General features: G+C 33.9%; 1 protein-coding gene across 1 annotated transcript in view; it reads left to right on the top strand.

The window, feature by feature from the left end:
- Positions 1-12,344, top strand: part of LOC138176022 (protein piccolo-like) — a 591,004-nt gene that overhangs the window by 399,501 nt on the left and 179,159 nt on the right. Inside the window, exon 10 of the mRNA XM_069106747.1 lies at positions 7,410-7,535. Within this exon, the coding sequence (XP_068962848.1) occupies positions 7,410-7,535 (126 nt within the window). The remainder of the gene's footprint in view (positions 1-7,409; positions 7,536-12,344) is intronic.

A 12,344-nucleotide genomic window follows, 5' to 3' on the forward strand; every position in this document is an offset into this window, starting at 1 on the left:
TTGAAGTAAATAACTTTCATAACCTATGTTGGTAGTGGGAGGGGGGAATAGTAAGACCTATTTTTTACTCCCAACTTCCTAAGGCAACATTTATGGAAACCCACAGATAAGGAAATTACGTCATTTAATGTGTCAGAGATTTATTCAGTAATATTTTGAGTGATCCTATTGTTTGTTGAATGGATTTTCATCAAAATGTTCAGGAGGAGGACTTGATATTTTTATTGCTTTTTTCCCAACAGTTAAAAATTAAATATTGTTGGGTTTTGCTTTGTTATGTTTTTTCTCAGGGTGGGACAGAGGGAGGATACAATTTGTTTTTCTTTAAGGTGGTTACTTGTCTGAGGAGTCATTCATAGCTCTCCTTTTTAGGGGGAGTGAAGGATTTTTCCAGAATTTCAGACTAAGTACCTTTTGGACTGGTACTGAGGCAAGGAATCTGCTCCTTAAAAGAGAATTACTAAATATAAAATGCTGATGCCCTTGTACAAGTGGTAAGGAAATGTATGGCTACTATGTGAATGACGTTTAAGAAGTTCATACAAAGTTCAAGTTTTTCAGAAGAATATAACCCTGTTCCAAACCTATGCCAAATATGTACACATTTACAGCTGTCATCAGGTTATCTAAATACTTTATAGGTTTCTACATAGAGGAATGAGATGAATTTTTACAGTTTTTCTTCATACTATGAGCTTATGAAATTGTCCTTTTATGTAGTTATTTATCTTCCAACCAGTGGAAAGACATTCAGATACAAATTTCAGGAATCACTTCTTTATACTGAAGGTAATTTATAGAAGACTATAGAATAAGTCTCCCAAGTGCACAGCAGCATATTTTCTTTGTGCAAACCAGGATACGTGACTATCATTTAGTGAGACAACATATTTTGAGCTTTCTATACACTATAACAAAAAGAGCATGTTTTCAAATATTCTCCTTTTATTTTTCTTTTTTATCTGAATCCTGTAGTGACTGGAATTTTTTTAGATATTTTTTTCCTGCTTTTCACCTGGATGGGCTAATAATAGCCACACATCGTTTCACTCATAATTGTTCTGATACATGTTATGAACCTTTCCCATTATTCTTGTCAGCCTATCTCATTAAAAGTTGCAAATATGTTAACTAAGAATAAAGGAGCTGTTTGTTTTTTTTCCAAAATGGGATCTGAGGCACAAAGTTGATCAAATTCAATCAGACATTGTTCAGTCTTCACTTACCCCCTATGTGGACTTACATCAATTTTTAAAGGCTTCCTGCTGAGTTTTCAATGACCTGAGGAGGAGGCAGGATGGAGATGAATTCCCTTTCTTGGCAACAGTGCATAGTGCATACTTAATCATTTTTATAATAGTAATACTTTTCATTTTACATAGCACTTTTATTTTGCAAAGTATTTTCAGATATGTTCATCCTGCAACAACTATAGGAGGTCAATAGATCCAGTATTATACCCATTATATAGATTTTGAAACCAAGACCCAGAAACAGCATGGCATTTTGAAATCTGATTCTCTGTAACACATATTATCTGTGGGACCTTGAACAAGTAATATAAACTCCCTATGCCTCAGTTTCCTCAGACCCTAGGAGGAGCCTCTCCCTTTTTTATAGGACTTATTCTTCATAAGACAGTATTCTGTCTGATTAATAGGAGTAATAGATTAAAAACTATTTACCAAGCAGCAGTTTTGCTTTCTGTGTCATAGTAAAATAGTTTATCAAAAACAAATTAAGCTTGCCACTATAATTGTTGTATCTCTTTCACAGTAAATTAATAACTTCACCTGGACTGGGGATAAGAATTGTGAGTCTACTATAATAATTGAAACATGATATTGTGAGAGCCTGGTACACAATGGTGCATATGGTCATGGCTAAAGATGCAGGCCTGGAAGTGCAATGAAAAGAGTATTAGATTTAGAGACAGAGAACCAGAGTTGAAATCCCAGCTCTGCCACTTAATCAACAGTGAGACTAATTATTTAATCTCTCTGGGCCTGAATTTCCTATTATGTGAAATGTGGGAGCTTGACTAGATGACCTCTAAGGTCCTATTCTATGAAATGCAATGCAAGAGGTATTATAGAGGAAGAACGGACAGGATTTGGTGACTGATTATTATTGGTAAGGTGACAAAAGAAAGAGGGAGACAAAGATGAACTGATACTTTCTAACCAGGGTAACTGGAAGAAAGATAATTTTATTCATAGAAATAAGGAAATCTCAAAAAGAAGCTGGATTAAATTAAATTCAACAATCATTTCTTAGGTATCTACTATGTACGAGGAAAGATAGTACACTAGAGGCAGTGAGGATAGAAAGGCAGTGACAAACATTCAACTCTCATGGACCTGACACTCTCTTGAGATATATACCCTACAAACATATAACTTAATTGGAGGAGGGAAAGAATGCTAGTGTGTTTCTCCCAGAAGTGACTTATGAGCTGAGCATTGAAGGAAGCTAGGCATTCAAAGAGGTAAAGGGGGGAGGGGGGAGGGAATATATTCTAGACACAGGGAAAGGCCAAATTTGAGGAACTTCTTACATTTCTATTCCTAACAACACCAGCCTAACCACAATTCATATCAGCCCTTATTATTATCCTTGGTTTTACCTGTCTTGGACAGCTGCATGTTAATATCACATCTGTTAAGCTTTAAATGTTTCCCTTTCCTTCTCATTTCTTTAGTCTCCACAAAGAAGGAGTTAGGGAAAAAAATCTAGCTCTAATTTCTTAGCTACCTAATTCAACTGATTGTCAAGAGGCATCTCATTGGAGAATAGTTATATGTTGCAATGTCAGAATAAGACCTCTTCAGTGCCCTTTACATCCCAGTGTCCTATCAGGTCACAAGGTTATTCTTCCATATGGATATTTTAGCCTCCCTATAAACATGAGAAGAAATATTACATATACATGGTTGTTGTTAAAAAGGGTCTATGTGTTTTATTATATATTCTGTCCATGAATAACTTCATTCTACCATATTCATGGTGAGTTTTGTCCAGATGTGGGAAAAAAAACTTTAGAGTTTTTTTTATTTAAAAAGATTTATTAGAATATATATAAAAGCTGCAAAACTTTCAGTCAATAGATGTTACATTTAATATGCAATTTAAATAGTTATAAAATCTAGAATATGTAAAAGGCACTTTACAGTTGCATAGCTTAATAGTTTGATCATTAAAAATGGCTGTGTCAGCAAAAAAAACTGGCTATTAGATTAGTAAAGTATTTTCCTTTTTAGAAGCTCAAATTTATCAAATCAACACTGACTGGCAGTTGGAAAAGCATATCATATAACTATTTGTATACTAGTAATTACAGCTTGTTTAAACTAATGGGCTTACTGGAGTTTTTTGTTCTCTATAGGCATTTTTTTTTCACTTTTCCAAGTTTTATTGATGGTCTTTTAAAAAGAATATTTGTCATTTCATGATGTGTCTCCCACACTTAGCAATATAACGTTTTCCCTTGTAATAAGTAAAATCAAGCAAAACATGTCCAAACAGTGACCATGTTTAATAGCACATATATTGTTCTATAGCTATTTTCTACCATGTTAATGAAGAAAGCCAGGATGAAGTCACAATTAGCGAATGTAATGACTGGAATTTTAACCTTTCAAAATTTTCCTTTATATTATTTGGTAATTATATCAATTGAGCAACTGTTTCTGCTTACTTTCCTCTGCATTAGTCTTCTCAATTACCCCCACATCTTTATTTTTATCATTTATTATGGTGTAATAATATTCATTATATTTATATAATCATAGTTTGTTCAATTATTTTCCAACTGATTTACAATCACATTGTGTCCAGTTGTTTTTTTCTCCTTAAAATGACTATAAATATTTCTGCATATGTAAGTACTAGTAGCAGTGTGTCAGGCCATATATACTGCCTTCATACATTTAAAGGATTAGCTTGAAATGGTTTAACAAAACTATTTTCTTTTTGCATCCCTCTTACTTCCCAGTGACTGCCCCCACATAACTCTCCCTTTTAACAAGTCAAACAAATTAAATCAACAATAGCCACATCTGAAAATACATACCTCACTTCAGCCCTCTACTGTATCATCTCTGCTAAGATACAGGACACAAGTTTAATTATTGGTTAGTCATCTGAAGTCAAAACTGTTTACTGCTTTTATCAAAGTTGTAAGGTTGTTCGATGATGTTTTTCTTTACCTTGCAATGAATATCACATAAATTGCTCTGTATAGTACATGTATGTCTCCTAAAATTTCTCTGAATTTATTTTCATAATTTGAAGAACTGGAATTTGAAAGGAAATTGGAATAGCTAAGAGAAACAATTGGGAATTACCAAGAGACGGATTTTAGCTCAATATTAGGAAAAATTTCCAAAGAATAGTTGTTTTTTCTATAAGTGTGATAGGTTGGATTGGAAGGCAGTGAATTCTCACCCTTGTTGTCTACTTTCAGTTCTGCCCTCTTCAGAGAAGAAAAACATCTCTCTCCCAACCCAAGCTACCATTTCTTCCCTCATCTACCCTTAAAGTCTTATCTTTCTAACATCCCTCCAAATCTAAATATTTGCTGATTCCATATGTAGTTGATCCTGAGGTATTTTCCAATTCTGCCTCCAAAGAATTATAGGAAGGGATTTATTTATCATTAATAACAGTATTTTTTTAATTTGGGAAAAATAAACCTTTAAGAGATGAATTGTTTTAAAGCAACTGAACATGGTTTTTAATTTACTTGTTGAAAAATAACTGGATATGGAATCAGGACACCAAGGTTCAAATATTAGCTCTGTCATTTTCTAGTTGTGTGACCTTAGGTAAGTCACTTCTCTGAGCTTTAGTTTCTTCATCTGTAAAATGGAAACAATAATAATACTGGTATTACCTATATCACAGGGTAGAGCAAAGATCAAATTGGGGTGAAAATTAACCAATAGATGTAAAGAACTTGGAAATTGTAAAGATGTATAGTGTTCACTTTTCTTATTGTTTTAGTTGAGACAAAACAGATATATAAAAAGGAGATGGAATTAAAATATTCATATTTTGGCTATAGATACCTTTTGGCATCTTTACTACCATTTAAATGTTGTCTTCTAATATTTTCAAATTTAATTATTATCTAATTTCATAATAAAAATAAATCACATAACTGCAATCCTATGTATACTTATAAATTATTTTCTAAAATTAAAAAGATGAACTTGAAAACAAAGCTGACAATTTTATAATATGTCCCTCACAGGAAACAGTGTCCAACTGCAAACATTCCTTCTCTCTAACCTATCTCTGATCTGCTACTTGTGCTTACCTCTAGTGCAGATCCATTCTATTCCTTAAGACATATAAAGAATAAAATGTCTTAAAGAAGAATGCTTTAGACTGCCTTGAAATGAATGCCATGAAAAAACTAAACTTGAACTAATATTGTTAATGGGGAAACAATTATTAGAAAAATCATGAATTGGAATTATATATACATATTTATTATTAGCCACATGCATTTACATATTTAAATGAATCAGATTATATTCACGAGGCAGTTTTGTGGTGCAATAGATTGAGAGCAGGACTTAAAGACAAGATCTGGGCTCAGATCCTGCCTTAGTCATTTGATAGCTTTGTGATCGTGAGCATGTCATCTGCTTTATCTCTGCTTTACTTTCTTCATCTGTAAAATGGGGATAATAATAGCATGTAACTCACTGGGTTTTTGTTCAGATCAAATGAAATAACATTTAAAGTGCTTTGTTAATTTTATAGTATTATATGCATGTTAACTTTTATTATTAGTTATTATTTTCCCTCACTAATAAAATGAGAAGTAATTGGGTTTCCCATATATATGAAGTGAATACTATATAATTATTTCTAGATGGAGTGACTCCTTAGTCAATACTTTTAAAGAACAGTTTTTGTAAAGGCTGGCTGGCATTTGTAAATGATTATCCTTCCCTGTAGGATTACAAACAGAATCTTCACAAAATTTGCTGCTAGATTTTACCTTCATCGAATTCCCTAAGAATGACACAGGTATAAATACATTAATTATAAAGAGATTGGAGCTGGAATCTATCAAAAAAAAAAGATTTCTTTCTCCTTGATTGCCCACCTAGGCTATTGTATTAGCAACCACACTAGCACACAGGGTGGACTGCTAGCACAGGTGCTTTGTTCTGCTCTTCTAGAGGAAATGCAACTTTTTTGTTTGTTTTTTTTTGCTTTTTCAAGGGCAATTGGGGTTAAGCAACTTGCCCAAAGTCACACAGCTAGTGGGTGTGTCAAGTGTCTGAGGCTGGATTTGAACTCAAGTCCTCCTGACTCCAGGGCCGGTGCTCTATTCACTGCACCACCTAGCCACCCCATGGAAAGGCAACTTTTAAGGGGTTCATGATCTTACTTTAATTAACAGGCAGACAAGTTGAAAGAAGTGAATATCCAGGAAATAATCCAATAGACAGGGCTCCAACTTTCTAAACAGAGTAATCTACAGAGTAACCTAATCCCCAGAACAAGGAGTGCCAACATCTGGATTCAGTCATATCCAGGAGGCTCCTTAACAGGGGCTATCCCTGTCAGAATCTCATCTGACCAAATCACAAAGAAACATTCTTCCCATGAGTGAGCCCACAGTAAAATACAAACCCCCCAGTATATATAGTTTTCAATTAATAGGCTCAGAGCCAGAAGGCATCACAACCCACCTGACTCAGTGCCTAATTGGCTCAGTACTAAAGGTGGGAAAGTCTTCCTGCAAGAAAGCCTCCTCCAAAGCAAGGTTCTTTCTAAGCAAACTCCTCCACCAAGGCAATATAAATCTCCCTGAATCACCTGATGGGCCCTGCGTGATTCAGGATGTGTCACAGCTGTGAACTGAGCCAAAGTTCAAAAGCAGCAAGACATCCATGCTTGAAACACCTGTGTACCTTTAGACCTAGGAACATGACTTCTGTTCCAAGGGGAAAAAGGGACACGTGTAGTCACATAGGGCTATTAATGGATGGGGAAGATCTTATATTCCATTAACCCTACAGTTATGCGTTAGATTCAGACATGATTGCAAATTGCTTGTTCATTTTTAATATAAACCTACTACCCAAGCTACCTGTGGACTGGGTAAATGAGCAGAAAAATCCATCAGTATATCCCAAAGTCTTTGAAATAATGACCAAATATTTTGATGGTATCTAATTCCAACTTATGTGTGTATCGATACCTGTATAAAATATTGTCTTGCATGTAATCTGAGCTTTATAGATGCTTGTTGGATTGGAATGAATTGCATACTATCTGTGTACATTGTATGACTGTTAATGTCTAAATTCATGGAGCTTTATTCATTATCCCTCTAATAGGTTACCTTAATTCTTACAGCTTCCAATATCTATTTTTTTAAATAGGTAATGGGTTAGGAATTAGAATAGTGGGTGGCAAAGAAATCCCAGGAAGCAGTGGAGAAATTGGAGCCTATATTGCCAAGATCCTCCCTGGTGGAAGTGCGGAGCAGACAGGAAAACTAATTGAAGGTAAGAAAAAATTAAGTTAAAATTCCAGAAATGAAGAATTTATATATAAAGTGTCTACATCATTATTTTAGTATATGAGTTTGAATGGTATATCATTTACTTTTGGGGGGTATTTATTTACTTAATCAAATTAACTCATTCATTTTTTTTTCATTTTGGAGGCGTTTTAGTCATTGAAAAGTCTTGTTTTATTTAGACAACTCTAGTTATTCAAAGTGTTTGTAGTTTGTGAAAAATTTTCCAAAATAGTTTTGGTTGGGCTATTGACAAATATATCCACAAGGATCAAGAAGAAAATTGCTATTAACATTACGACAGCTATAAATACATGACAACTTAGGAGCTAATAAAATGCTAGATACTTATTGATTCTTCTAGTTTTAGAGCATAATCTGTCTCATATCTTTAGAATCTTCAAGTTATGATGAACTTTACAGAATGTAGTTAATGGTCCATTAAATATGTATTTCTTTTTTTCTTTCTTTTTAGAACAGTTTAGCTGGATTCTCAAAACATTAGGTGTTGATTTCCAATTGCTACCTGGTAGTAAAATTAGCCTCCTTCTATACTCACAAAGCACAAAATATATCAGCTTTTGGTTCTCAATAACAAATATTAGTCATCTCAGATGCCTTTTTTTATACTTAGTGGTTATTTATTTCCATGATTTTTTCTGTGTTATATTTTATGGTTTAATGGAAACTTACTTGTGTTTTTTCTAACACTCCCTTTTTCCTCAAAATAAAACTTAACATCATCTTAGCAGAATGGATATATTTGAATTTATCTGTGTGGTCATCATATTGGTTTGGTGTCAAGTGACAGTGAGAAGGTGCTGAGGAGGGCGAGAGTTACTGTTATGATAGAAATGAACCAGTGCATATATTTTAATTCTTAACTAGCTATAGGGCATGTAAGTAGAAAAAGATGACTGATAATGTGTTAATAAGATGGAACATGTTCGACCAAAAAAGTAAGTCCAGTTCTAAACACTGAGACTAGTAATCTGAGGTAAGAATTGGTTAATTCTGTTGCCCTTTGGTTTCTATTCTCCTGCTTTGTCATTTGAGAATGCAGACTAGCTGCATTAAATTAGACTACATGATAAGGAATTATATGTTGTGATCTTTTTCATGTTGACATGGTCTAAAAAGAAATTGGTTATGGCAGATATGTGATAACATAAATCAGACATGACAGAACAAGTTTGATGGAAGCTGTCCATCACTGAGCAAGTTCTCACTGCCTTTTCAGACTGAGAGATTGTAAAATGAATTTCAACTCTATATATACATGATTGTAAAGAAGTATAATATATGGAAATTATTTGTTTATATATAATACTAAGTAGTTAAAATGGAAATGTAATTGTTCTTTTCTTAGCCACATTAAAATTTCCAAGATTACAACAGTTTTAATTTAATTACAGGAAGTAGAGATGAAAAATAACTATAGATATTAAGCTGATCAGTAACTATTTAAGTACCTGCTATGTGAAGGCACCATGTAAGTGCTGGGGATATAAAGAGGAAAAAGACTGTCCTCACCTTCAAGAAATTGAAAAATTGATGAAGGAGACAACAAGGCAGCAAATATGTACAAATAAGCTATATATAGGAAAAATAAGGAATAATTGATTTAGGAAAGGCACTAGAATTAAGAAGCATTGGTAAAGGCTCCTGATAGAAAGTGAAATTTTAGTTGGGATTTAAGTGGAACCTGGGGAAACCAGGAGGTGGAAATAAGGAAGGCAAGCATTCCAAGCATACATGCCAGCCAGAGACAATGCCCAGAGCCAAGACAATAAGTGTATTATTTGTAGAACAACAAGAAGGCCAATATGGCTGTTTCAAAGAGTACTTGGAGGTAGGGGGATGGGAGAAGTCTAAGGTATAAGAAAACTGGAAAGGTGGGAAGGTGAGGAATGGAGGTAGGTTTTGAATGACTTTGAATGCCAAATGGAGGATTTTTGTATTTGATCATTTGGTGATAGGGAGTCACTGGAATTTACTCAGTTGATGTTGTACTATGTTCAGATTTATCCTTTGGGAAAATCACTTTGGTGGTTAAATAGAGGATGGACTAGTATAAGGGAGCACCTGAAGGGTATTGCAATATCCCAGATGTGAGATGATGAGGATCTGTATTGGTATGGAGGAAGTGTCAGAGGAGAGACAGGGCCTTATTGGAGAGGTGTTATAAAAATATAGGTCTTGGCAACAGATTGAATGTGGAGGAAAGATGGAAGATAGTATTGAGAGGTCAAGAATGAGACCTAGTTTTTAACACTGAGTGAATGTTTTCTCCTGCCAATTCGGGAGAGACAAGCAAATTATAACTAAAATGGTTAAGATTTTAAAAGCATATTTGAAATTCTTCAGATATGGTTGAAAGTTTTGAACATCATTTCTACATATGGTACTAGAAGTCTCATATATGTGGAACTAAAAGTACTAGAACTTTTTGCATCATTTTCAAATAAATCCTTATTCCAAAGCGGGGTGTTAAGAAATTTTGAAATGAATCCTACTTTTGTTCAAAAACTTTTGTTCCTCACTTGTCTTCAAGGCCTCTGAGAGTAGCAACTGACTTTTGCCTTTCTTTATGTCTCCAGTGATTAGGACAGTACATGGTATATAGTAGACACTTAATAAATCTTTATTGACTGACTGGAAAAAGAAAAGATTTCATTCAAATTTGAGATTGTTCTTTTTTATGCTGTCAAAATTGCCTAAATAGATGTGTAGCACTTAGTTACATAATAAAGTACAAATTGCCATTGTACTATCCCTAAGTATTTGTGATTTCTAATAATTGTTGTTTTTTCTATTTTCATAATGTGTGGGGGGTAGTAGGGTGTACTGTGAAGGAACTGCCTGAAAAGACAGAAGCACAGAAAGAAATAGAATTGAAAAGAAATTTATTTGTGTCACTCATTCATAGTCACAATTTATGATTATAGGTGGAAACAATAAACTGAAATTCAGAAGATATTTTACTATGGGAAACTTATTTTTAAAAAAATATGTTTAATAAAGGCCTTGTTTAATATAAAGAGCCCAGGACTTACATTAGGAGCTTTTTGTCCTAGCAGTCTCACAACCTAGGCCTGGAGGCAGGGAGTTGTGAGTTCAAATCTAACCCCTGACAGTTTTCTCATCTGTAAGATGTAGATAATAATAACATTTACATTTCAGGGTTGTTCTGAGGACAAAAATGAGATAAAATTGTGAAATGCTTTGCAAACCTCAAATTCCATATAAATGCTTGTTATATAGAATCATCATTATTATCAAATTGTTATCTATTATACCACTTAATTTCTTGGGGGCTTTATTTTTTCACATGTAAATTGAAGGTCTTGGATGGATTATTTGGTGACATTTTGAAATTTGCTATTTTATTATTACTTGAACTTATTCTTTTCTTGTTTTTTCATTTGTTCTCCTTTATCGTTTTATATAGAATTGCTGTTACATAAAATTATTGAATGCGAATGGTAATGCTTGATGTGTCATACTGTAAGACTTACTTTAAAATGTGTTTCTATTGTTAAAAACGTACTCTAGATACATACATATATATATATATATATGTGTGTGTGTGTGTGTGTGTGTGATTTTATTTTTGCCTTTCAGTTTTAATGGCTTGCATTATCCATCTTCCCTAGATACTATATAAAGTTTAAGTGGGTATTATTTTACCATCATATGAACCTAACTTGATTTTGCAGCAGTATCTTTGTGGCATTTCATAAAACAAACTCACTTTATGGGTTTGTTTTCCATCTAGAGTAGGAATCAGTCAAAAATTATAGTGCTTTATTTCGTGGATGTGAAGAACAAGGGTTACTCTCTAACAGAGAATTTGAAAAATCAATCTTCAAGATCTCTAGTTCAGATGATACTTTGTTTCCTATCACAGGCACTTTGGAATTCACAGAAACTTCTACCTCAAGCATTTAGCCTTTTGCTAAAACGTCAACAACTCCAAAGCAAACTTCTACTTGAAGATGATAGGTGCCATTAGTCAGTCCTTAATGGTGATATGCCCACATTATTGTAACATGTTACATTTTTCGTGCAGATAATGGTGAAGCTGATGTGGAGGCGAAAGTGCCAGTGGGAATCAAAGAATAGGCTATTTGTTATTTAGGATACTGAAAAACTTCCAAACCTCCCACCCCATTGCATCTCCAATTCCTAGCACAGTACCGAGGACAACTTAAGTATTTCATAAATTACTGATTGATTGATTAATTGATTGATTGATTGACTGATTCTGGGGAAAGTACTCTGAGTATGGAAATTGCTGATTTGCTATGAAGTTAAAAAGAACTAAAAGCTTAAACTGAAAAAAGTGGGGAGAGGGATGGTAGACTACATAGTTAGAGCTATTGCTTTTTCATATAGTGTTTTTCAGATGGCAAATTCTTGTTGTATAAAATTCTACACAGAATAATTTTCTAGATTATAAAACAAGAGCTGTTTTTTTCTCTATTTGAAAAACATACTTGATTGATAGCTTCTACTATGTACTCACAACCTCATATATATTCTGAGGGAGGAAAAACAGAAGGGAAGGAAGGGATAGATGTGGTTGTAGCAAGAAAATATGAGAGTTGGTGGAATGCAAAGAGTTCCTCATCCATTTTCTTTATTGATCCTTGCAGAGAGATGTACAGGAGGGAGGCAGGAGTGTGTGTACTTTTATAGGAAAGGGAGTTACCTTCCCATGATGCTGTGGGATCTGGAAACACTGGCAGAAATGGACTAATTAGGGATTGGTGTGAGGAAGAGAGGAAAGACT

Source organism: Petaurus breviceps, unplaced genomic scaffold (genome assembly GCF_028583685.1).
Source record: "Petaurus breviceps papuanus isolate PSGF00001 unplaced genomic scaffold, PetGlider_PUasm1.0 80, whole genome shotgun sequence".
In the NCBI taxonomy this organism is placed as follows: Eukaryota; Metazoa; Chordata; class Mammalia; order Diprotodontia; family Petauridae; genus Petaurus; species Petaurus breviceps.